The sequence below is a fragment of the Odocoileus virginianus genome, chromosome 27 (assembly GCF_023699985.2).
Source record: "Odocoileus virginianus isolate 20LAN1187 ecotype Illinois chromosome 27, Ovbor_1.2, whole genome shotgun sequence".
NCBI classification, from domain to species: Eukaryota; Metazoa; Chordata; class Mammalia; order Artiodactyla; family Cervidae; genus Odocoileus; species Odocoileus virginianus.
The window spans coordinates 27,346,930-27,374,715 of NC_069700.1; the positions used below are offsets into that span (position 1 = coordinate 27,346,930).

The window sequence follows — 27,786 nt, forward strand, 5'->3', positions numbered from 1 at the left end:
GTAAGAACAGGCAAGAAGAGTTTAAACCTGGAAACAACTTCCAGCTGGGAGAGGCTTTGAGGGCCCTGTTTTCCCAGTGATTTGAGGTCCAAGATGGTTCAGAAAGGTCACAAGTTGTCATAGTCAATCAATATGAGACTTAATCAGCTGAAATGATGAGCAAGCTTTCTTCAGAAGGTCAAGATAGTTTGGCTAACAGCCATAATTATTGACACTAATAATATAAGCATCTTAAATTTCAAGCTAATACAGATGTCCCACTTTATTTGTAGCAAGGTGACATGGGGGACAATTCCACTGCATTTTACTGTGTGAAACAAAACAAAGGAAATGTAGGCAGACCCAAAGTAATGTCAACACCTAAAGCATTTATTTGGATATCTTTAAACTTTTTACATATGATACATTCCCAATTTTACAAGTTGTCCACAGATAATAAAGTTATAGCCAATTTATTAAACAGATATGATTTTTCCCTGATATGGAAAGCATGTTTATATAAACATTTCTACAATAAACATAATACATGCGGAACAAATCATGACTAAGATGATTCCTTAGTTGGGGAAGACAATTAGCTTAATGATACACACACCAGAAGATAAAAGGGTGTGTGTTGCTACTTGATGTAAATTCATTTTCTCTCAGACTCCCTGACCTTCTCAGAAAACGGAATCCAGGGACACCCTCTGCTAACAGCAGGCTTATATGAAGTCAGTTTTAAAAGTTGAAGTATTGTTATGATTTGGTGAAGAAGTTTATAATCCTACTACAGAGGGAGAAACCTGGTTTTATTTGGAGTTTAAGCTTGGTTAACAACTGGAGAAAAGCCAAAAGAAGCTGGACTTAAAAGCTAAAGGAGTGGGGATGTGACCAAGGCCAAAATAAACATTAAAATCATGATGCCATAAACAGACCACACCACCAGAGAGGGAGAAAGGCCAGGAGAGGGGATGAGCGCTGGGCTCTAACGTGGATTTTCCTTCCTGTTGGGCAAGAAGCGCCCTCTCAGATGGGTGAGTCAGTCCCAGGTAAGAAGGGTCAAGTTCGTCCTTTCAGAGGAAGGGGTTCTTCACACACCACCTCGGTGATGCAGCAAGTGTGGCTTCTGTATCACCACTGACTTTAGCTGAACATCTGGATTTCCGGCCTTCCTCCTGGGTGTACTGTGGAGGGTGCGAAGCTGAGCAGGATGCAACTTTCAGACGCAGTTCAAAGAAAACTGAGTGAAACGGTTACCTGTATTGGCTAAAAAAGTCCAAGAGCCTCTTATTATTCATTCATCCCTTAGTCCCTCCTCAGAGAGACTCCGAACTGATTCCTCCACCAAATCTGCCACCACTCTCCGCGTACCCAAGCTCTTAGCACACATGATCATGCGAGAGTGGTGTGTGGCATGGCGTGGTTATAAACTATTTTACTAAGCGGCTATCATTCTAGGAAGGCACCTCTTAGTAAGAATAAGGTTCAAAAATAATAAAAAGCCTGGGCACACAGGCTGTCCCAGGAATGTACTAAGTGAACTAGCAGGTAAACAGCAATTCATCTATTCCAGAAAATGCTGGAAGGGTGGGGGTGAGGGAATTTCAAAACACTGAATTCTCATTTTTTTTTTTTTTGCAAGTGCTTGATTCTAGATGAATACACTCTTTCAACTTAGTCTTAGAAATAACAGAATATATTATCTGAAAAATTAGGATACTCTTAAGTTCTCAAAAAGCCCTTTAAAATGAGGATTTTTTCCTCAAAGCCAAAAGTCTTGCAAAAAGAAAAAAAAAAAAACAAAAAACGAGGGGGGAATCCAACCTTGTACAGCCGTACAGCCCTGAAAATCAGCTGGTACATAAAGACACCACCGTCTCCTCTTCGGATTCCCACAGGCTCCTCCAGCAAGTGTCCCCCAACCCCCTCACAGCCAGTGGAAACAGGGAATGCCACTTTCGAAACACACTGCTTTGCTTAGAGGTAGGGTGCCATCAGCTGTGGCGACACTGACCCAGCCCCCAGGTTGAGAGTCACTGAGCAGGCCCAGGAAGTGTGACCCCCAAAACACCAGAGACTCTGCTTCCTGCTGCTGCTGAATCAGCTTCCGGCCTGGAGTTCCCTGTGCTCAGTAATGTGACATGGCTCAGATGACTGGGGAACAGTCAAACGCAGTCAGTTGCCCACAAACGGGCTGAGTCCAGCCCAGGAAGAGAAGCTCCTTCCTGGATTCGAAAATTCAAGAAGTTATGTCTGAAGGACACAGCAAGCGATGCAAGAAAATCTGCTGGCAGAAAATGATTTTCATCAGTTCCTGGAGCCAGAAGCTATAAAAATAAAAACTGGGGGGAGAAAAAGCTTAAATAATTTATTTCCAAATTCAGAAGAAGCTATTTCCTATTTTCCTTCTCGAAAAGCCAGCTGGGTTACAAAAATCCAAGTTCATGTATTTGGTAGTGAAGTAGCTATAGGTGTTGCCAGTCAATGCCAACCAGTGTCTGGTTTGCTTCCTGTGCGTGTCCAATTTCCTCTGTGATACTGTGCTGGTGCCAGAGCTTCTGAATCTTCTTGAATCGTTCTCTGCACAAATGTAAAGGATTTCCCCGTCTGGAAAGAAGACACATGTCACTCAGGAGGCATTTGGTGGTATATTCATCTATTCTACTCCAACCTTTCCTGGTTTAGGAAAAGCTAACAAGTTACTGGTTTTAGATCCTCTGCAAAATTTCTCTTTGGCAGGCATCTGTGGCTATTAATATGTTAGCTCTGACCGTGTGCTAGGAGCAGCTATAGGGGAGTAAGTGCAGAAAAGAAGAGGAAAACAAACAAACTACACTGACTCAGGCTGGGGTGAGGAAGAGGAGGGTGGGGTTGAGCAGGAGGATTAACGTTGAGAGGTTAAAACTATGCATTCATTGTCCATTTTGTTGGTAAAATGTAAAACAGGGAGTGGCGGGGGGAGGATGAAAACATTACACAGGTAAAAATGTTCTTCCAAGTACGTCGTTTAGATCCAATGTTTAAGCAAAGCAGCCAAATATGAATAACTCTGGTGTCCAACTTAACGAGAGAACAGGTGTTGGTGAGTTCACGTCTGAGGCCTTGGCTCCCGACTCAGAGCATCGGTCCTCTCAACTCTCCATCCAGGGCTCCTCCTCCTAAGAGCCCACATTTCTTTTTTTTTTTTTTTCCTCCTGTTTGGCTCATTTCTTTCTTCATTTATTCTTCCATTTATTCATCCAACAGTATTTATTTAGAACCTGTTATATGCTAGTTCACTGTCCCTGGTTACATAAAATTTGGCCCAGGAGACAGGCAGTAGGCAGGTAAACACAGTGACTCGGGGTCATAAAGTGGGCTAAGAAGAAAATGAAACTGACCAATGTGACAAACCTACTCAGAGGCTACGTTAGCCAGGGTGGTCAGGGAGGACTTCTCTGAGGTGGCGGCACTGGACTGAGACCAGCAGGAGTCAGCCATGTGCTTATGGAGGTACGGGAGGAAGGGGGATGGAAGGGGTGGTACAGAGTCATAAGAAATACACCAGGAACTCATCTGGAATATGCAAGGACTACCCAGCAGTCAGAAGAGACAAAAACAAAGCTCTCAGTTACCAGTGGTTATATAACAAATCACTGCAAAGTTAAGGGCTTTAAGAGCTCACATTTCTCAGAGCACCAGGTTGAACCATCAACTGGTGGCACAAGTGTATCCTTGTAGTCAGTCAACTGTCTGGGGAGCCCAACTACTTACCTTGCTTTGGTTTCCAGGTCTTCAACTTCTGCTCCCCAAGCCTGGGAAGCTACATCTAGGTTAAGGTTTTTACCCCATTTTGGCAAAAATAAGCAGTCTGAAAATTCTTTAATAGTGCTTAAAGGAACTACTGTTCGTATATTGCTTTTGATGAAATAGGTGCGACCAAAGCAGAACACTGCCTCAAATACTGTTTACTGCTCTATATGTTCTAAGTCTTTGTCCCCCAGAGTCTTATGTAGTAAGGTAAGTCCATCTCTTATCAGTTAAGATTTGCTCTTTTTTCATCACTTGAAGAATACTGGGTCTCCCACACAAAACTGCACAAGCCACAGTGCGCTCTCCCTGCAACGCTTGATGCTGAGGCTGCTGCAGGACCCCTCAAGCAGTTCTCTGGAGTGAGACAAGGAAAAAAGCTGCACTCTGTCCCATTTTCTCCCCCTTATGTATCGTGATGGCCCTCATGACATTCTGAGGGCTAGCAATGGGAATGGCAAACCACATAGCAAGGGGAGCTGCCCTGGAAGAGTCCACAGACAACAGCCACTTGTGCTAACGCCCTGGGCGGGTAGCAGGCAGGCCTCTGGACCACAGGGTTCATGGGGATCACCTCATGCTGAAGGTCCTGGAGGCCCAGAGCCAGCCAATGCAGTTCCCCAGGATGGGCCTTACCTGAGTCCCTGGTCAGTCTCCCCATAGTCATCAAGGTAAGGAGGAGAATAAAAACAGCCTTTGGTTTTGCCAGCTAAAAATAGTACTTGACATTCTCGTACTCTGTAGAGAGACCAATTTATACATTAAGGACCAAAATTTGAATTCAGTCACAAATGGACTGAAGTCCTAGAGAAATCAACAAAACCACTAGAAGTACGGGGTTAACAGATATAAACTATTATACATAAAATAGATGAACAATAAGGATTTACTGTACAGCACAGGGAATTATACCCAGTAACTTGTAATAACCTATAATGAAATATGATCTGCAAAAAAACAAAACCAAAAACCCACTATATCACTGTGATGTACACCTGAAACTACTACAATATAAGTCAACTATACATCATAAATAAATGTAAACAAACAAAACTAGTGCTGGAAGGCAAGCAGTGGTATTTATAGCAGAGACACTTGATAGTTTCAGGTGGACAGTGAAGGGACTTAGCCATTTATGTATATGTGTATATCCATTCTCTCCCTAACTCCCCTCTCAACACATGCCTAATATTAAAAATAACTAAAAGGACTGTATTGTTATCAATATAAGGAGGAAGAGGGACATTTAGGATTAGATTTCCTCAACTCATATAAAACTGGCATTGAAAAAATTAAATATGAGAAAGTTAACTTCTAAAAGCAGTTACTGATATATCAACCACTCTTATGAGAAAATTATTCATTAAAACATGGTACACAGACATTATAAATTACATAGACCTGAAACACAAAGCAACCCCCACTCAACCAGAAGCATTCTGAAATATGCTGAACAAAGTACAACACTACTTTCGTATTTCTCCTAAGGGTTTTAAAAAAAAGTTTCCTGATTCTGTTGAGAGGCTTGCTTAACTTTTTCTGGTGTCAGTAATTTAGCTCAATTCAATATTTACTGAGAACCTGTAGTACACTGGAGGTAGTAAGATGTGCCTGAAATCTACGCCCCAGCGGAGTTCAAACTCACGTCACTTCTTCCTTTCTGCGATGGCTTCCATCTCACTCAGAGATGCCAAGGGGACACACTAGGCCCACGACTCTCCCCACTGTACTCGCGTGGCAGTAGCCTCCATGCTGTTTCTTTTCTTTTGGCCACGCTGTATAGCTTGTGGGATCTTAGTTCCTGGACCAGGGATCGAACCCATGCCCTAGGCAGTGACAGCTTGGAGTCCCAACCACTGGACTGCCAGGGAATTCCCTCTTTTCTTAAATAAATTTTACTGAGGTGTAATTTTTAAAATAAAATATATCCGTTTTTAGAACACAGTTTGATGAATTTCGTCCTTTCTGTTTCTTGAACATGGCAGGCACACCCCCCAGCAATTCTGCACTTGCTGCTCATTGCACCCTAAAATGTTCTCCCCTCTCCTTTACGTTTTTATTCAAGACACCTTCCCAGGGACCTTTTCTGGTTTCCTATCTATAATAAAATCCACCTCAGCTGCCATTTCACATTCCCCTCCCTGCCTTATTTTTTCTCTTCTGCATGGATCACTTTCTAAATTCTTATTTTCTATCTCCCTCATGAGAAAATGAGCTCCATGAAAACAGAGATTTTTGTCTGTTGTGTTGACCACTGCATTCTCAATGCCTCGTATACAGTCACTAATAAGTATCTACTGTACACTGTTGAATACACACAACTACCTGTATCAGTCTGTGCTATGTGTGAATCCTACCATTATAACAAAAGAAGCAATTAATTCTGACTGTGCCTGGGTAGAAAATCAAAGACAGCTAGCAGTTTCACATTAGAATGAGGCGCAAAGAAAGAAAAACAGAACTGTCACAGGGATGGAAATGACAATGGAAGAATCAGCACAGAGTTAGCATGAGCCAATATGAGGTGTGGAGACAAGGTTCCCCGTTTTCCTCAAATGAATAAAAATGGTGGCCTCTAATTCTCTGCCATGCAGCAGTTTCTTGTGTCCATTACTCAACAGGCATCTACTGTGGCAGATCTAAAGCTAGAAAGCTCCTTCCAGGGCCTTACCTCAGGAAGATGCCCACCCCGGAACCACAGGAGTAGGTGTGAGCAGTGCATGCCCCCACGTCCTCCCCTTCCAACTCCGTCTGGCAGCAGTAGCTCTGGGAGCACAGCAGGGTTCCACATACAAGGCACATAGTTGGGGCTCTGCTCTTGTCACCACCTGATTTGGGGCACCTTCATGGAATAAAAAAAATACAAGTGAAGACTAAAGAGCTGATGGTGGTAAAACCGTCCTGGGAAAAAATTCTGCAATATCAAGCAGAGCTGAAGATCCATACAGCATATATATCCATATAGCCCAGGCAAATTCATTTCTGGAATAGATAACATCTTACACATATACACCAACATCAGGTACTGGAAACAATCAACAGGAGAAAGGAGAAATAAAATTATCAACAGGAGGAAAAAATAGGTAAATGCTGCTACTCTCAGATAATGAAACGCTATACAACAGTGAAAAGTGATGAATTAAAAATTATGTATGTCAAAAGCCACAGGAATAGGTACAATGTTATTTTAAAGCTTAAAACAATTATAGGGGAGGGGGGACCGGGATGGGGAATACATGTAAATCCATGGCTAATTCATTTCAATGTATGACAAAAACTACTGTAATGATGTAAAGTAATTAGCCTCCAACTAATAAAAATAAATGGGAAAAAAAAAACCAATTATATATGCAAAATAATATATACTGCTTAGGAATATAACTATCTGTAGTTAATGTGTTACTTAAAATGCAAAAGGTTTAGATAAACTGTCATGAATCAAACTTGTTCCTCAGCATCCTGTTTCTCATATTTTATTCTGTAAGATGGTGGGATCGTCCTTTTATGAGTTAAATAGTGTCAAGTCCTCCTGATGTTACGATTTCCCTACCCAAACAGAAAAGAACAGTGAAATCTTTCACATTCTGTGTAGAGAATAAGTGTTTACAGTGGCAGGAAACGCTCAATAAGCTAATATCAAAACTTACGAGAAATTAGATGCTTGATTAATGAGGCTGCTGTAATCCTCTGGAAGGTCTATTAATTTGTTAGATTCTCTTGGATAACTAGAAAGACAAAACAAAACAAAAGCCACACAGAAACTCAGTTAATAGGAGGACATATTGTTTAACAATAGCAAAGTAACTTTTGATTTAGTCAAATAGAGGAAAACTGGGTGCTACCACAGCAGCAAGAAGCTATAGCAAGAAATTAAAAATGCACTGCACTCTTAAATAACATAGGGCCTTAGGATTCACATTTTACTTGAAGAACTCAGCATAAAAATTATCAGGACAACACAGTACTGTACACTTGTATCTTGCTTTCTCCCTACCTCCTCCCCGCAACCAAGAGGTTTGACAATCTTTCACCTACCTTATAGCGTCTCTTTCACCTTCCAGGTATCTTTTAATTTCGATGTTATGACACCAACTTTAATGTAAATGGAGGGAAAATTAAAACACAACATTTTTACTTTTGACGGGCTAGAACTAAATGTACAAGGAAATAAACATCTCTACTACTGTTCTCTGTCCAGGCCAATCTACTTATGCTATTCACTGGGCCTGGCAAAAATCTTATCACGAAGGTAAACCCTTAACTAAGAAGGCCTAATGAATCACAAGGATTGAATTTTGCCAGGCTCACTATCTGAGAATTTTGTAAAATATGCAATAAACTCAAGTTTGTTTCCAAATATATATATATATATATATCAATATAAAGAAGAAAATTGTATTGTCATTACCTTTCGATCAGTAATTTCATTATCTCCTTATTTTCTTGAAAAAGACAAATGAGGTTGTTTGGCAGGGAAAGATAGTTACATAAATGTTCAAAATGGCTTGTTCCAGAAGCTGCAAATAGAGAAGGAAGAGATACAGATATAACAATTAAGAGCAGATTCTATATTAGAGTAAGCAACAGCAGAGTTTAAAACAAAAAAAAGCACAAGACAGAAGAGTTCAATTTTGCTAGGTACATAACCTGCAGGAAGTAAATAAGATGGCACAGGAAGGAATCCAGAGAGTCAGGCGACTCTTTTACTAAACTGGCCACAATTTCTTGATGTTTCAGTATTATCATATGCAAAATGGGACAACTGTCCTGTGTGATATGCTTTATGGGGTTATTTGTGAACATTAAATGACAAAAATAACATATGGGGAGCTCCAGAGAAGTATAAAGCAGTACAGAAATATAAGACAATTTTATTACTGAGAGATGGATTTAAACATTCACTTAATCATCAGTGCAAATGATTAGGAAGTTCTCTCAGTGGTGCCTGGACAACTAACTAGATGGAGATGCTATTCAACAAACTTGTAGAGAGTGACATTACATGCAGGTACCCCAGGCCCTGGGGCCAGGCACTACGAGATACAGTACACTGTTAATCTACCTTTACATTACTTTCAAGAAATGAATTGAAGCAGAACATAGAGAACAACTGTGAAATAGCAAATTAACTCCTATATTAAAATCAGATTTATGTGCAATTATGAGTATTCTGAACCTCAATGCCACGTTTCCTGTTAAAAACCACCTGAATTTCAGTTTTCCCTTTTTAAATTCTGAAGAACCCATTATACATAAATAATATATACTTGAACATTTTAACATCTGACAGCAAAACTATATTTTTATACATGTACAAAATCAGTACATTTACTGAGATTCAAAGAAAATCAGATATTTACATAAATATGCATTTAATTCTGTAATTTTATACATCACCACTCAACTAGCTACGATCTAAAGATTTAGTAAGTTTTAATTTTTGCAATGCACTTTAATTCTTAAATTGCTGGAGTGAAAGACAACACACATTTCCTACATTTTGAAAGAAATTAGAATTACCTTGAATTTCAGGTGGGGAAGGAACTCCATTTAAGTAATGGAAAAACAAAGCAGAACACCTCAGAAAAGGCATGATTCCAGCTCTGACATTCCTCCACAGATGCCAACCAGACGGCATTTCTTTCAAGGCACTAAAAAAGAGAAAAATGATAAGTGGGAAACTTAATTTGAAAATGATTCATTCTCATTACAGCACAGTGTGAAAACAGACAACTGCTATCTGATTGTCAAAGGTGAGGGAAGCCCTGACTATCCAGGGTGTCAGGTATAACTGCTGATATACCCTCCACACTGTTATTAAAATTTATAAAAGTAATATAGCTACATAAAGAGAAAATCTGGAAAATATTAGCAGGTATTCTTCTGGCAAACTACTTTCATACTAATCAGTCTAACACAGTTATAAGTGTAACATGAAATTTAAAATTAACATAAAAAACTCCCACATTTTTCAGAATACCATAAACTATAATTTTTATCAGAGTTTTAATACTCTGGATAATACCTATCATAACCTACACTAAATTACTCCCTGCAAGCAAATTCTTGGATTGCTTTAAACTCTTTGCTAATATAAATAATATCAGTGTACACTGTTACGTCTACAGGTTTTTCTGTATGTGGATTATTTTGTTAGTATGGATTCTCAGAAATGGGATAACTTAGTCAAAGAACAAACAGCTTGGTTCCTGAGATCTACTGTCAGAAAGTCAAATGAAACTGTTATAACCAAATCACAACGGCCCCAATAACATATGAGGTTCCGAGAACTTCTACCAGCCCTGGATATAATCTTAAAAATGTGTGGGAAGAACTGTATATTACCCTTCTTGCAGAGATTCCCAATCATGTTAGTACAGTAAAAGTCTTGGAGTCCTGCAGATCCCCCATCTTCTTTTTCAAATGTGTCAACAGACAGCAATTTCCTTTATTTAACAAACTCCACTTCCCCCCCTCTTTTTCTGACATGCATACATTACTATATTTATTTATTTCTGGTTGTGCTCATGTGGGCTTTCTCTAGTTGTGGTGCATGGGCTTCTCACTGCGGTGACGTCTCCCGTGGAGCACAGGCTGTAGGTGTGCAGGATTCAGTAGTGGCGCAGGGGCTCAGCTGCTTTGCAGCTTGTGGAGTCCTCCCAGACCAGGGATCATCTGGGAACCCTGGTCCCCTGCATTGGCAGGTGGATTCCTATCCATTGCGCCACCATGGAAGCCCCAAATGAATTCCTTTTTCATGCTATTGCCTCCTAATATTTGGGGAACTGCCTATCATATAAAGAGTACATATGATCTCACCTTCCTGTATACTGCTGAATCATTTTATACAAAGCAAGAACTGCTAATTCTTCTTCTTCACCAGCAGCATTTTCTTGATCCATGCCACTCTTTTCTGAAAGACAAGGCAATATTAGTGCCCTGCATTTGCCTACTAAGTGGATTGCTGACCACATCGTTTAAGCACTCAAATATATTCACACAGTCACATGTAATATGAAAATACTCCCATGAAACACACAGAATTTTAATCCCTCAGGTCTGAGCACAGTTTACTATCATAACAAGGAACCTCTTAGGCAGAGGATGTGAATGTGCCCCAGGGTGCCGGGCAGCAAGTGGTGAGTAAAACCTGCTAAATATACAGTCTGTGGTACTCAGATATTAATAAACATGTGAAGTAAAAAAAAATAAGTAAAAACATTCACACATTCACATCACTAAGGAATTTTTAACAGAAGGGAAAATGTTTCAGAAATTTTCACATGAGGATAAACAGGTTTTTACTGTTTATTTTACTGTTTACCACTACAAGTAGCCTTATTATAAATTTATGTATTATTCTCATCTAAGCGCCTTTTCCTTCAGTACTTTTTTTTTTAAGCCGAGAAAACTCATTAATTTCCTTCAAGAATCTGACAAAAAGGAGTTACCTGTACACGAGGTAAGTAAGATCTGAACAATGTGTGCCATGGTAACCAGATGGAAAATGTGAAGGTCCCCAGTGCCAAGGCTGATCCCTGAAAAATCCTGACACTGCAGCGAAGGGAAGGCGAGAACCAAGCCCACCTGGACAGCAAACACAGGGTCAGACACAGCGCCTTTCCTTTCACTGCTGAACACAGTTCCATTTCCTTAAGGCGATCCCTTTGTGAACTCAGCTCCTCCCTTAAGAAATCTTTTGTTCTTAAAGGGTACACATGTTAGAAATTCCACTAGGACTGACTAAAGACAATTATTTAGAACATTATTATCTCATTTATTCAGCAACTCCCCTATATGCATTTATTGTTAATAATAACAAAAATAAAGCTTGAAATCTTTCTAGGTAGTAAGCAGTGGAAAAAGCATGAATTTTGGACCCACAAAGATCCAGGTATGAAGCCCAGATTCTCTTAGGAGCCTTTTAGATAATTCTTCTGAGTCTTAGTTTCCCTGTTGGTAAACTGGAGATAATATATGTATTTTTAATACCTTAGGATTAAACACCTTTGCAGTGAGGACTTAGAGACTAAATGAAGATGACTGTGAAAGCAGTCTGGTGCCCACTAAACTAGCCCCACTGTGAGTCTCCTGACACCTGTATGATGGTGTCAGTAGTGGGGGTTTTCAAAGGGGAGATGGGAACAGTAACAATGGCTAATATTTACTAGGGACACATTGCTCTAAGAGCTCTGCATTGATTATCCCACTGAGTTTTGACACAATCATATCAGGTAGGTGTTAACTAACTTAAAGGTATAGAATCTGATGCCCAAACGTGATTAAGGGGGCAGCACCTTGGGCTGCTGTGTGTGGTGGTTCACTCAGTGTCCTGTGAAAGGGAGCCTGGTTGAGGTGGGGCTGAACTTCAGCCATGCACTGCTTGGCCAGTGCTGATCTAGCACCAGACTGCACTTGCTCAGAAGACGTGACTTGCCCTAAATCACACAAAGGGACTGTCTGTTGCTAAGTAGTGGAACCAAAAGGCTGTATCTGCCCCAAACCACTGTATGGGTTGGCAGCAGCCCTTACATTACCAGTGTTATTTTTACTTCTTTATTGTAAAAAGCATAGAGAGGTTATGGTACTGACCTCAGCCACAAGGCAAAAATGAGAGAGACTGGATTAGACACTCAAGTCAACTCTCTCAACTAGATTCCTTAATATTTTTTTTTAAAGTATCTTCAGAAAAGAATTATACTCAAAAGTAGTTAATAATAATAGATGATAATTCTTTGTCTGCCTCTACATTACTCATCAAGTTTAAGATAAAGCTACGGAGTATGACAGAAGAATTTCAAACACAAATTATAAAATACCCACCAATAAATGAAACATGTCGATATCTAATATGCATGGAAGGTCTCTGTGGTTGTCACCAGGCACCAATGCTGATATTTAAAGAGAAATACAAGATCATATTTTATATATCAATGTAAGTATTATTTTTAACATGCACATAACCTAGCTTGAATTTATTTTTTGCAAGCTATATATGAATTCATAGCTAGAACCTGTATATAAGACAAAACAGTATTACCAAAATATTTTTTCATAGTGGAGGGAAGTTTCATTACTAAAAACAAAATTACAGAAGATGAGAAATTACCATAACACATATAGTACATGTATTAATACTCACATGCAAAAAGTTTACAGAAGTGTCCTTGGACCACTGAAAGTGACACCACTGTCCAATGTGCTCCGGCAAATCTTGTTAGTGACCTGAGACAGTCATCCTGAAATAGAGGCTGACACAGTTAACAAAGAAGCCAGCATATGAAGTAGTTCTCTTCTAGGAATGCTCATTCAAAGCACAGCTAGTTGAAGTACAGTTGGAAGCACAATGAAATCTCTAGATGGTATGGTACTGAATCTTATGACATTTTTACTGACATGTCTCTAACGTGAAATGAATGGAATAGAAAATATCTAATTGTATGCTGAATAAAACAAAATTATCTCCATGCTGCTAGTTCTGTATGGAAAAGTTAAGAAGGATACATGTGTCAAGACAGTCAGTAAACAGAGAAGAGACTCTCAGGAATGTGAAGCAGCATTTCTTTGTATTTAGTCTAAAGAAATACACTAAAATGTGGGAAATACTCCCAATACTGGGGAAACTTCATGGAAGATGGCTGTATAAAATCAGCGTGTCAGTAAACATCAAAAACTATTATGGGGACTATGTAGCAACAATGAGAAAACTTTAAAGTGAAGAATATAGTAGGAACAAAACTACATGTAAATATCTATTATAATTAAAGTATAAACATGCTAATGAAAAAAGACAAATGGGTGACTGACTTAAGTTTTCTTCCTACTTCTCTGTTTTCTAAATTTTCTATAATGTTGTTTGGTTCAGTAGATATTGAGGAACTACCATAGGCTAGTCTTGGTTTTGAAGATCTTAAAATGAAAACTCAGTCCTCCCAACCGCTTCTGTCAAGGAGCTCATAGCTTTGAGGGTGGGAAGGGAAAGAAAAGGGGGGTTGGGGACAACTAAAGGAGGCAGGATCCCAGATGAGCGAAATCCCACTCATGGCTCAGAAATTTTCCAGGGAAGACAAAGCTTGAAGAGCTTCTTAAAGAGGAGCTGTCTGCTTTGGGCACTTGAGCAAAGGCAAAAGTCTGGAACTAGCATCTGGGCATCAGTATTGATTTTGCAATCCTGGACAATGGATATGGAGACTGGCACCAGGTGAGTGATAATGGAGAAATAACATTTAAGACGTATGATTGGCGTTACTTTTTGGAGAACCCCTCTGAGAGTATGTTAGGAGAAAGTGAGATTCAGGGTAGAGAATCTTATTAACATTATTATACAATTACAATATTAATCAATAACATTACTAATTAAATTAATAATAATATATAATTATAAATAGAATTCATTATATTATTATATATTGTTATAATAATCTTATCATTATGATTATAATAATCTTGTTATTATTATTATAATAATCTAGGCAAGAAAAGATACAGGGTTGAACCAAATAAATTGAATAGGACAAATAAGCAGGAGAGGAATTCAACAATCTCTGCTGATCAACCGGACATGAACATCCAGACCAAATGATGCATCCAAAAGTACCTCCAAGATTCTGGCTTGGTCACCTGGATGGACAGTGGTGACATTAACTAAGACACTGAATATAGGAAGAAAAATTAAGCTGCAATGTTCAATTTGAGGTGCCTTTAGGAGATCCAGGTGAGAAAAATAAAGCAGGCAATATGGTAACAGATCGGGCTTGGAGATATACAGGTGGAAATCACTTAGAAGTAACTGAAATCAGAGTCATAGACAGGGCTGACCAGGGAAGAATATCATGACTGAGTCATGGGCCAAACTCTGGGGGTTTAAAATAATATTTATAGGACAAAGGAGGGAAAGAAGATGGAGAAGAAGCTGCCAGAAAGATAGGGAGAAAACCAGGAATGTCACAGAAATCAAGAGGTGGGGGGGGGGGGGGGGAGATAAACCACCTTACAGAGGTCCTTTATCATCTGATACAGGAGACAAAGATCAATGAAGATGAAAAGTGGAAGTCAAAAAAATAGAAGTTTGTCCCTAATGGCTATATACTATATACTTCAAAAAATTAAATTTTTCTTAGTAATTTCTCATAGAAAAATAAACTTAGATAAAATATTAGCAAATCAAATATAATGCAACATTAAAATGCCACTCTACCTCAGTGGCTGCCAGCCTTTCTGTGGACAATTCTTCCCCAGGCAGGGCTGGCAGGGTGAGGCAGGGGCGGACGGTTCAGCGGTAACGCGAGTGACGGCAAGTGGCGGAGGAAGCTCTGCTCGCTTGCCTGTATTCCCCTCCTGCTCTGCTGCCCGGTTCCTGGCAGGACCGGGACAGTTCGCAGCCGGAGGTCGGGGACCCCTGCTCTACATGACCTACATGACTCTACAGCTCTACATGACCAAGCTGGGATTATTTCAGGAATGCAAGACTGACTGGAATAACAATCAACATAAACAGATTACACACAATCATATTAGCAGAGAAATAGACAGAGTGCCAAAGAGGTAGTGTGAAGTATATAGAATCTAGAAAATGTAAGAACTGCCTTAAAAACCAGACAAAATAACCTCTATTCTATACATTTGTGACCGCCTTATCAGCATATTTATCAACTCTTTATTTATTACAGCAAAAAAATGTAATAGTCAACACTGATAGTCACATCCTATCCATCACATATCATAGCTAAGACTACAGTAAACTGCTGTTCTACTGATTTACTATAAAAATACAATTCAGGGCAGTTTTAATACCAGGGCATACTCCTAGATATTCCAACTTAATAAGTCAAAGTGACCCAGGTGTCTATATTTTTAAAAAACTCCAAAGATCATTCTTGTATCAGTGGTTCTCAATCCTGGCCTCGGGCAAAGCTTTTAAAAAATATTAATGCCTGGGGCCCATCTTCAGATACTCTGATTTAACTGACCTGAAGTAGGGCCGAGGCATTTTTAAAAGTTCCTCAGGCGATGTTACACGAATAAAATTACATGCACTTTTACAACTGTAAGTTTGAACAGTAAGCAGCAGATGAAGCTGATACTAGCTACACGGTAAAAATGAGCAAGCTTTAGCTGTATATTCCTTCACTCTTCTAGACATTAAATTACTCTGTTCTGACATTAATTTGTATTTATTTACACGCTGCTTACAACAGGTAGTCAAATGTGGTAGAGGATATGTTCTGTTCAGTATTTCCAACTGTAGAACTAAAAACTCAAGAACAAGCACTTTGTTTTTAGCTTTTCCCCCCATCTTTTTGCATGTTTAACCAAGAGAGATGAAGTCTATTTAAACGAAAAATCATATTACAAACATTACTGCTTCAATACTGTTAAAGAAAATGGGTTTTACCACAAAAGGAATGAATCTATGCTTAAATAACCATTACAGGTTTTTTGGATTAAAAAGAGCAGAACAACCTAGTTTCTATTTTCCCATTCCATGGATCGAGTAAACTGATAACTTACCAGTCTACAGGGCAAAGGACCAAACAATGGTTTATCTTCATCACTTAAAATTCTTTCTGTGGTTAAAAATAGTAAAGATGATAAATTTTATGCTTTGTATAAGTTTTTTTTTTTTTTTTTGAAACAGGTTTTTATTAAACAGCAAAGTGTAACTGCAACACAATTTTAAATGTTTGAAAATTAGGTCACAAAGAGATGCAAAATGTTTGCAGTATGACTATTATATATTCAAACAGCTAAAGTCATCAAATCTTACACCAATACAAACATAAGATTATTCCATGATTAGCCTAAATTTAATAACTATAAACTATATTAGTGGATTTCTTTTCCTATTTAACATTTTAATTAACACTACTGATTTCCTTACCAAATGGAACCTACTAAACTAAATTTTAAAAAATGGTTAAATGACTAAAATTCTGCAAACCAGTAGTTGGGTTTGCAGAGATGTCTGGGAGAAGTAGATAAAATACTGAGAAATCATCAATTAGTTTACATGTAAAACTCTCCCATCTTATTCATGACTCTGATACTAATCCACTCTTAATGGACTTTACAAAGTTGATCTGCTGGGTACTACAAATAAACCTGAGACCAAACTCTATTCTCTTCCAGGTGTGGTTTACATAAGGTTAGCCAAACTTAATCCATAAGTTTTTAAAAAAGTAAAAAAAATTCTTTCTGAAGAAAGCATAATATTGTCACGTTTTGAAATCTTTAAGTCATTTCACAAGAATTAACTGTGCATGAGAAGTAAAAGTGAAAACACATTATTTTAACTGACTAGAAGCTATAACCACCACTGAAATGAGTGCTCTTGTGGCTGTGGTTAATTTATAAACTGTCAATCTAATATTTTGTCAGTATACTACATTTCCTGCTTCAAAGTTTTTATATTATTGCTTAAGAATGTTGCCCACTTTAAATCTGCACACAACTCATATCATTGTATACTTTAGATTTAAAGACACAATTCTAAATCTCTTACCTATGCTTTGGATGGTATATGCACAACTACCCCAACACATTATGGGCACACGGGGATCCTCTTCATTGGGATGAACTTTTAATCCCACCTTATAAGTAGCAGTTCCAAATGTTGCTAGCATTTCTTTTATGCTTTCAGAATAAGGGTTCCTGAAGTGAACATGCATAGCATTAGCTCAAAACAATGTGCTCACATCAATCAAATGGCTCAGTTTCTTAACAGCTATCTTCTATATTGGAATTGAACCCCTTAAACTATCTAAAGACAGTTGTATGAAAAGGGGGAATTAAAGACATGCAGACAGCCCCTGCCTGAGAGTAGTTATGTTCATCTTGGGTTGGTGGTGATGAGGCACAGGCCCAAAAACAAGGTATTAGGCTGAAGGTCTACGTATTGAACTACAGGACCCTTGACCTCTTTCTCCATCTCAAGAACATCACAATGTATACCCACTGCCATAGATTTTAGTTTCTCCAGTGATGAATCCTCATGGAAAAGCCAGCTTTACACAAGGACATTTTCAGGGTCCCAAGAAAAAAAGACTGATAGGGGTTTGATCTCCTCAGTGTGAGGCTCATCTGTCAGGAAGCTCCAACCTGCCCACCAGGTACCCACTGAGCTTCCTAGTGATTTATTTTTGAACAGTCACCTAAGGACCAATAAACATTTAAGGAAAGAATCACACATCAAAGACAGAAACATCAAAACAGAGAAGCAAACAAAGGAACTCAGGGAAGGAGAGACAGTGCAGAAAATAGCAAATTAATTAAGAAAAAATTAGGGGATCAGTCCAAGAGGGCCAACAATGAGCTAACAGTAGGGCTAGCTCAAAGAACAGAAATCCAAGAAGAGAAAATTATCTAAGGAAAAACCAGAAAAAATTCCCAGAACTGTAGGATATGAATCTTTAAAGAGCCTGTTGAAAACACACATAGCGAAATGAATGAAGATTCACACACCAAGGAATATCACAGAGAAATTCCAGAACACTGGGAATTAATAAGATGACCACAACAATTTCCAGAAGTAATAAAATTACAAAGGAATAGGAATCAGGTGTCAATTTCTCAATGGGTGCTACAAGTTAGTAAAATAATGTGTTCAACATTTAGATGTGAAGTAACTTCTAACCTATAATTCTATACCCAAACCATCCATCAAGCATGTGGATACAACAAATGTATTTTCAGACATGGAAAATTTAATATCCAGGCACCTTTTCTCAGAAATCTGCTGAGGGATGCACCGTGAGGGAGTAAATGAAGAAAGAGAAGGATACAAGATCCAGCAAACAAGAGGAGCATGGCCAGGGCGAGTGTTAGGGTAAGAGTTGTGCCCTGTCCTGATTGGTGCGAGAGGACAGAGGCTGTGGGAGGAGGGCTTCAGGGAAGATGATCATCAGATGGATCCAAGCACTAATAGCCACTGCTAGGCATCTGACAGACCTACAACAGCATTTAGGAAAAAAAGTATTATATACACAGAAAACCAAGTACATGAAAAAAAAAAGGTAATTATTAATCACAGGAAAACAAAATTGTAGAAGAAAGATTTATCACACAACTTATCAGTATTAACAATTATAACGTAAAAATTGACAAATTATTTAACCAAAAATTGTAGAATAACTCTACAGGAAGATTGGTGAGGAGTAAGTGAATAGGGTCAAGGTAAAAGCTGAATCCTACATTACTAGTCTCTGTAAAGATACTTTAAAAAAAAGACGATGAATCAAGATACAGTTGATTAAGCATCTTAATTAGAAATAAGGAAGTAAATAGTAGAAAGAACAAAATGACAGGACTGGGGATGGGAAGGGGGTATGTGGGAGGCACATGATTGATGTTTATTCTATTTAAACCTTTTATTACTACTTTTGCCAGCTTCCCAGGTGGCACAGTGGTAAAGAATCCGCCTGCCAATGCAGGAGACACAGGTTTGATCCCTGAGTCAGGAAGATCCCCTGGTACAGGAAATGGCAACCCACATCAGCAGCAGTACTCTTGCCTGGGAAATCCCATGGACAGAGGAGTCAGGTGGACCACAGCCCACGGGGTGTGAAGAGCTGGATGTGACTGAGCATGCACATATGCACTACTTTTGCTGAGATATTTAGTATGTGCCAGGCACAGCTGCCAGGTAACTTTAAGGGCATTATGTCACTTTACCACACATATGAGGTAGATACTATTTTCTTCCCTTTACAGATGAGGAAATTGAGTTAGGTAAGTGATTTGCACAAAGTGGCACAGCTATAAACAGTAGTGCTGGAACTGAACAAATGCAGTCTAGTTCTAGAATCTGGGCTATACTTTGTAACTTACTGGCTATGGGTTAAAATGTGGCCAACTACGGTGTTGGAGAAGACTCTTCAGAGTCCCTTGGACTGCAAGGAGATCCAACCAGTGGAGCCTAAAGGAAATCAGTCCTGAATATTCATTAGAAGGACTGCTGCTGAAGCTGAAACTCCAATACTTTGGCCACCTGATGCGAAGAACTGACTCACTGGAAAAGACCCTGACGCTGGGAAAGATTGAAGGCAGGAAGAGAAGGAGATGACAGAGGATGAGATGATTGGATGGCATCACCAACTCGATGGACCTGAGTTTGAGCAAGCTCCGGGAGTTGGTGATGGATAGGGAAGACTAGCATGCTGCAGTCCATGGGGTTGCAAAGAGTTGGACACAACTGAGAGACTGAAATGAACTGATGGGGTAAAATAAGGCTGAAAACACTCTGGTTTTGACCCAGAGTTACTAAGAGGTTGGTGGGTCCGTAAATAGAAATACAGAAGTCAGCAGGAAGCATGGACTTTGGTGAGGAGGCTGAGCAGCTTGGATTTAGATGTACTGATGAGGCGCTACTATCAAGGAGAGCCAGATAAAGGGGTACAATAGGAAGTCAGCAACACCTAGAAGTTTGTGAGAATTAAACATGACATGTAGGTCTTAGGTGTTTATCAGTATTCCTGCATTAAGTCTCAGGATTTATTAAGATCAATGTCCTGTAACATTCTGCTCCCCTACTTGACAAGTTTATATTCTTACTAATGGCTAATTTAATTTTTCATTTCAAGTGGGCCAAATGTAAAACAGATAATATACTCACTTAGGATGAAAATCAGGCCTAAATCCTTCAGGAAGGTGCAATTCATCCATATTTTCTAAATTCTTTGATGAGGCAGTAACTACAGAAACAAGCATTTTATACTATTATTCTTCAGTCCACAATATTTCTATAAATTTCAGCCATAAATTTCACTCTAAATTAAAACAGGAAAAATTCCCATAATGAAAACTGGTGTAATATACATTCAAAGCATGAAAAGTACTATTGCTCTGGATGAGCTAGACACCTTTCTCAATCACTGTGCTTCTCCTGAGAGTGCAACCACTGGAAGAGTGCGCTGTTTCGTTTCCTTAAAACCAACGGTGTACATTCTGCTCAGCTCACTTTCCCTCAAGGTCAGAAGTGCAGTGCGTACCTATCAAACTTGGGAAGGTTTTGGTAATGCCAACAATAAAGTGAGTCAGCCCATGGAGAATAAAGCCAGCTCTTCGATACTCAGTTACATCTCCCCCACCCCCAGAAGCTCTTCAATAAAATGGGGGAAATAAGTGAGAAGTATCTATCATAAGCTACACATGAGCTTGTGTGTTCAAGGAATAAGGAGTAATGTAGCAGTTTCAAATTTAGTTCATTAAGATAAAGAAAATTTGAGTAAGTCAATTTTAAAATGTGAGGTTTCACTTTTAAAATATTTTAGAACAATTTATTCTGGAACTGTATTTTCCAATGGTCTCAGATATTACGGAAAAATGAAAGCAGGTTATCAGAACTTACTAGGAGTACTTTCTTCTTTCCTAAGAACCTGTAATGCTTTTATTTGCTGAGATATTGTTCTAATCCACTGAGTCAGATTTGGTTGGTCTGAAAAATTTAACCTGCTAGAAAAGATTATAGAGAGTGTTTAGTATTCTGCTGTTGCTTAGTTTAAGATACAAAAAGACTCCTTAAATCATCACGGGTATATTTTAAACATACTTCAAACATTAAAATACTAAAACAACCAAAAAAACTTGGGGAAAATTTGTTACTTTTAAAAGTTAGAATAGGTATTTATTTGTCAATGGAAATGAAAATGTACTATTTGTCAATATGATGCTACTAATTATTAGCATAAAATTGAGTAATTTGTCAAAAATTTCACTTTTTTAGTACCAGAATTTGCCAGTATTTCTTGAATATCACAACCAACACATCATGGATACTATTTATTGAGTGCTTATTATGCGGCAAGCATCTAATTAAGTTGCAAGCATTTCACAGTATTAGATTTAATCCTCAAAATTTTCTTAATAAAATAGGTTATATTATTGTCCCCATTTTACAGATGAGGAAACTGAGGTTTTGAGCTATGTAACTTGACTAAGGCTGTATATGGGACAGATGTGGCATTCAAACCCAGCTACAACAGACACTATAGCTTATGTTCTTAACAAATGTGCCATAACTGACTCTCCTGGGAAAAAAAGCAAAACCTGAACCACAGAAGTGATTTTTTTCTCTTTACAGGCAAGATAATTCTATTCTTAATCTTACAGTGACTAATTTCTTTATCAGTTCAAATGCAGATATAAGTCAGCACCATGATATTTCTTTTCTGATTAAAAAAGCATGAGCTTGCATCATATCTAATGGTATTTTAAGAGCATTTTGTGGTAGCATAGACTAAGACACCATAGTTTGAACTCTTAAAATTGAAGAGAAAAAAACCGACTCTGCTTTAATTTAAACCCAAATAGTAGCATACAAATAAACAGATGACTCATATTCATAAAACTTAACGTATACAAAGGTCAGGTTTGAATAGGAGATACCATCAACTTCATATTTGAAAGGAATATGATCATGAATAACTAAAAAGCACACTAGACATCATGAAACAACAAAATTTTTACATTTTAAATACACTTAACAGATATTCACTTTTTGGCCCAATTCTTTAATTGACCAGTAAATTGCAAAAAATAATATTTAATTGTTAGTATGCTCAATAAGGTCAGTTTGTGCTGTCCCTCCCCCCACTGATTTATTGAGTGTCTCAAAAAAGTATGAAGGAGATATTTAAAGCAAGGTCTTAAAGGAGACAGTTTTCATGAACCCATGGGAATTTTACATCCTTTATAGTGTTTACGGGTGACCAAAAAACTTAAATTTTGGTCTAATCCTTTCTAAAAACTACAATTGTATCTCATAGGTCAGCTGGAAGAAATGACTAAATAAAAAGTTTGGAAAGTACCTGGAAAACATGCATTTACCTAGAGTGATATCCTCACCCAGCTGTGGTTTATCATTTCATTACCTTCTAAAGGAAACTACTTCTTTAATATAAAGGTTTTATGAGCCAAAACTTACCTATGAAAAACATTTCTTGGAGGAAGCAGCAGAGGAATAACAGTATTACTCAAGCATTCACAAAGGGGACAAAGGAATTCTCCATTTTCTACATCATAGCTTGTATGTAAGCGTAATCTCTGTTGCCTTCGCTGTTCTTTAGCTTGAACGGAATCAAAATACCTTCACAATTAGAAAACACGAGGTATCAAAAACAACGGCAATTTTTTTTTTAATGAGAGCCACAAGCTTCAACATTTTGTTTCCACAAAACATCTAAAAATTAAAATTTTAAAATGACCTCAATTATTTTTAAAAGCGATACTTTAAGTTGTAGTAAATAGCAAAAAGGGCTAAGAGTTCTAAAACAGGAGAATTAAAAAAAGATTGCCTTGCAAACCAGTCATTCACCAAGTAGCATATTTCTTGGTCCTAGTGCTCTGTGGTTTCTCCCCCAGGACTAGAGCTGCTTACTAGGGGTGGTTCAGGACAACTCAATGAGCAGAGTACTAGAATAACGGCACTTCTGCTGCTAGAGAACATAGAAAGCATCAAAATAGAGTATTGAAGTTATTCCATATTAGCTCAGGGAGCCATGACAATCTTCAGAGGTAACTAGGCAAGTGCTAGCATCTTCAGAATCAAGAGCTCTTCACCCTGGACCCGAAGAAAGACATTCTTCTTGGGTTTATACCACTGTAAAAATCCTTTTCTTCATCTAGTCTGTTAGATTTCCCATATTAAAAACTACAGATCCCTAAATTAAAAATTATATTTGATATACTATGAAGTTTCTAAGTCACTCCTTTAAATGTACTGAAAAAGTAAATTAATTTTAATTGTTATTTGTTAGGCAGTAATAATGAAGTCTTTTTTCCTTCTGACGAGTTTAGTTCTCTCCCTTTTTCTAGAATGTAATTTCCTTTATTAAAAAATTAAATTTTAAGTCTTTGGGTAAGCTTCTCTTGACTAATATTAAGAATATAAATTACCTTTGCCAACAGTGTGCATGCATAATGTGCCCACAGCTACCAGTATGTATTCCACAAGACAGATCAGGGTGCATGAATAATGGATCATAATTTTCTGCATTATAAAACAAACAAAAAACATAAGAGAAAACTCAAGCATTTAATATTCCTATACAAATGTACAAACTTAAATTGTGAAATCCTTACTAAGAGCTTGTAAACTTCAAATGAAATGCTAGTTTATTCCTTTGATATACCAATAATTTATGCAAGACCCTGGATTATTTAGAATACAGGACTCTCTAATTTTCATTACCCTGAGCAAATTAATGAAACTTCCTTGAACTGTGACCTGAAACTGGAATCCTGTTGTTGTTGTTTAGTCGCTCAGCTGTGTCTGACTCTCAGCTGTGTCCGACTCTTTGCAACCCTATGGACTGTAGCCCCCTCTAGGCTTCTCTGTCCATAGCATTTTCCAGGCAAGAATACTGGAGTGGGTTATCATTTACTTCTCCATGGAATTCTGTATTTAAGTACATCTAATTTTTTGAACACATCACATTTTTAGGGCATTAAGAGACTCCTATTTCCCACAAATGATGGAGCTGTCTTTAATGCCCTCAGGGCAGCTGGGTCACAATGATCTCGAACAAAAAATATGTCCTGGCAGCAGTGGGGCGCTCCCTAGAGGAGATTCTTCTTAAGGACACTCATGCAGAGAAGAGCCACAATTACTGTAGGAGTCAAGGTGCAGCAAAATACCAGGACAGCAGCCCAGACCAGAGTAGGGAAAAGGGGGTAATTCACACAGCTTTCTGCTCTGGCACTAATTTTTATATTCAAAGGAGATGAAAAATGAAGACAAACATAAAATGGCTAGCTGGCTTCTTTGGGAATTCTTGGAATTCTCTACATAAATTAGCATAATTTTAGAAATTCTCTAACAGTAAAATTACCTGTTTCAATTTGCTTTATACAATAGAATAGCGCAAATTTCACAGCATAAAGAAAATCTTTAGTGATCTAAACTGTGAAAGCCTTAAAAAAATCCACTTATGGCCAGTCAGTTTTTCCAAGCAGGTAACTAAATACAAGTGATAACTTTATCTTCAGCCTAGAATGAAATCTGTAAACCATCTAGTACAAATGGTCATTTCTTAAGATGAAGCAGACCAATCTTTCTTAACTAGGGGGCTTGAGAGCCATACTCTGAAGACTTTCCATGTAGAGAAAAGGCAATTTTACCAGTGGGCTCTCAAAGCTCTCAAACGTCCTTCTAGTCATACAATGTGAAAGGCACTGGCTAAACAAGTGCCTTGGAAATTAAGACACAGTTCTTGCTCTCACGAAGTTTACTGGTATCACTGAGGCACATGCACATATAAACAAACAGAAGAGCAGAAACACAAAAGTATCTATGGTGGACACAACAAGGTATAGCCCAGACACCCCTGCAGGTGTGAATGACTTACTCCATCAGCTGTTAGAAGAGGGCACTCAACTGTTATCCCTCTTTAAAAGACTTTGCTCAGGGTCACACTGCTTTGCTCAAGGTCGCACCTCTTTTCAGAGGCAGCCCACAACCAGTTTGTTATCAATGTCAGGGTATAAAAAACCCACCCCCTTAGCCCAACCCAGGACAGCTTTGAGCTCTATCTAACTCCAGAGCGCCTATGGGGTTGGCTAAGGACTTCTGGGGACTGTATCATAGCTCAACTTCTCCCTCTGGCCAAACCTGCTTCCTTCCCCTCCATTCCATAGACACTGATTCCAAGACTCCTGAATGATGTCCTGCACTACATGGCAGTCTCGATCTCAATAATCTAAATGAGAATCTGGCTCAAGGACTGCTTCTCCCAGGGCTGGCTCACCAGGACTTCACCCTGGGACCACCCATGAGAAAAAAGAATCATTGTCATTTCAGTGTGTCAACTAATCATTGGAACTTTACAAGTGTGAAGAATGGGAAAGACTGTTGTTAAGTACCAAAGTATGTTAATGTTTTACCACAAAGGACAGCTTTCCTTTGAATCCCTGCTATTTATCAGCTGTGTACTTCAGGCATGATACTTACCCCACTGGAACATTTCTGCATTTGCCAAGTGAGGAATTCCCACCCAAGTTACCTGCCCAAGATACCAGCAAGCCTACAGAGTTATCATCAGATTAATAAATTCTGTATGTCACTTACCGTACTAAGTGGCAGTCACTATTAACAGGGCAGATGAGGACACAGCTATGACTCACCTGGATCCTGAATGAATTTACTTCTGTCTTTTGATAACACCGTTGATCTCTGCACAAACGCTGCCAGGACCATTGCCTTGCTTTCTGCGCTCACCTCTTGCTCTTCCTGACACAGGATACAGATGACACACTGTTTCTGTTCAGGGGCCCGGGTCTGTGCGGGGCCCAGGGCTGTAAGAGTCATATCTGAAACCACAGGGCTGCAACAACAAGGTTATGAGAGGAATTAACGAGCCTGAGAAGTTTCTACAGAACCAGAGAACAGTAGATTTTAGGTATGTACATATTTAAAACAGTTTTGGTGACTTGATTTGAGAGACAAAGTCTTCATATGTATCAAAATTATCTCCTTCAATCCTCACAGCAATCCAATATGTAACACAGAAGCCAGATGCTAAGTTAGCTAAGCCTAGTGTACTCATTCATTTATGAGTGTCAAGGGTCTTTTCAATAACTTACATTTTAAGCATATACAGGAATTACCCTATCAATAGTCAGAGACATGCTCATAATTATATGCTAATTAGCTCAGATTTCTAAGATTAAATCCTCTAACTACAAGGCCACACAATTTTTCTATCAACTCTTCTAAACTACTCTAGGACTAAGTGTACTTATAAAGAAAAAAGGGGGCTTCCCTGGTGACTCAGCAGTAAAGAATCTCCCTGTCTTGCAAGAGACACAGGAGATGTAGGTTTGATCCCTAGGTTGGGAAGACTCCCTGGAGAAGGAAATGGCGACCCACTCCAGTATTCTTGCCTGGAGAATCCCATGGAGAGAGGAGCCTGGTGGGCTACAGTCCATGGAGTCACAGAGTCAGACACAACTGAAGCGACTTAGCACACACACATGCATGCAAAAAGAAAAAAAAAAAAAAAAACAAACCAAACATCTTCCTCAATTGAGAACCACTGGTCAAGCGTTTCAAAACTTGTGCTTAATTTTTACCCATTATCAAGTACAGCAGAGACAGAGGAATCCAGTTCTGATGTCTGCTGAAAGAGTTCTTTGTTCTCATCAATAAAGTGCCGCTGCATCTCAGACATCTGAGCCATGATCTTTTCTCTGCGCAATCTGGCAATCTCGGCTTTTCTCTTCCTCTCAGCTTTGTCTTTGTCTCTCGAACTCTGAAATTACACTTCATTTAATTAGACCACTAGAGGCTAAAGGCACATTTTTCCCCCAAAGGAGAAATATTTTTATTGTAAATACTAGATTTTTAATCAACTTAACATGCTAAAGAAAAAAAAAAAAAGCAGCCCAAAAGATTGCTACAAAAATAAACAAATAGTGCCAAAATTTCTTTGCATTTACATGTTTGTGAATAATATCAACTACCAACTTACTGCAGATAAATTTAATTGCTTAAAGTGAGCTTGCCACATCTTTTCAGTATTACCACACTTTACATCTTATACCTCTTCCATTATGGTTCCTTCTGTCTCTGCCACAGGACTGGTGGATGAACTCTCCCTTAACTTCTTAATAGCATTAAAAGTCTATGAAAAAAAGTATCAGTTACTCTGAAGCTACGAAACATTCTAAAATTTAAAGTTAAACATTTAATATTTTTCACAAAAAGCAGAATGATGTAGGAAACTTTACCTTTAATATCCACCTAATCATATCTTTGTGGACTTCTAGATAGGGAGCATTCTGCAGTGTTTCCAGCATAGCCAGTACACTAGGTGAGTTGTTTGGAGCCTCACCAGGTTCTAAGGTGGAAGAAAAAAACGAGCATGTGAGCATCAGTTAAGACTTCATAGTGCTTACTACCAGGCACAAGAAGATAAAATGAAATTGCTTATAATACTGGCCCATCATGCGATTACAGCTCTTTTAGAAATTTTCAATACTTCTCAAAATGTGACATATTTGTGTTTCACAAACAAGCTGTTA

At 38.5% G+C, this 27,786-nt stretch overlaps 1 protein-coding gene across 6 annotated transcripts in view; it reads right to left on the minus strand.

Moving 5' to 3' along the window:
• Nucleotides 1-348: 348 nt before the first annotated feature.
• Nucleotides 349-27,786, minus strand: part of UBR2 (ubiquitin protein ligase E3 component n-recognin 2) — a 102,785-nt gene continuing 75,347 nt past the window's right edge. For 2 of the 6 annotated variants that reach the window (XM_070456420.1, XM_070456422.1), the window contains exons 27-47: nucleotides 27,493-27,602; nucleotides 27,306-27,386; nucleotides 26,836-27,014; nucleotides 25,888-26,087; nucleotides 23,662-23,755; nucleotides 22,691-22,852; nucleotides 21,116-21,219; nucleotides 20,381-20,459; nucleotides 17,273-17,421; nucleotides 16,282-16,337; nucleotides 12,914-13,010; nucleotides 12,595-12,662; nucleotides 11,223-11,358; nucleotides 10,591-10,684; nucleotides 9,292-9,422; nucleotides 8,180-8,288; nucleotides 7,807-7,863; nucleotides 7,419-7,496; nucleotides 6,443-6,613; nucleotides 4,408-4,509; nucleotides 349-2,589 (exon numbers count right to left, since the gene is read on the minus strand). In XM_070456420.1, the coding sequence (XP_070312521.1) occupies nucleotides 2,448-2,589; nucleotides 4,408-4,509; nucleotides 6,443-6,613; nucleotides 7,419-7,496; nucleotides 7,807-7,863; nucleotides 8,180-8,288; nucleotides 9,292-9,422; nucleotides 10,591-10,684; nucleotides 11,223-11,358; nucleotides 12,595-12,662; nucleotides 12,914-13,010; nucleotides 16,282-16,337; nucleotides 17,273-17,421; nucleotides 20,381-20,459; nucleotides 21,116-21,219; nucleotides 22,691-22,852; nucleotides 23,662-23,755; nucleotides 25,888-26,087; nucleotides 26,836-27,014; nucleotides 27,306-27,386; nucleotides 27,493-27,602 (2,399 nt within the window). In that variant the 3' untranslated portion in view covers nucleotides 349-2,447. The other 4 variants (XM_070456423.1, XM_070456425.1, XM_070456424.1 and 1 more) reach the window with 4 other exon arrangements.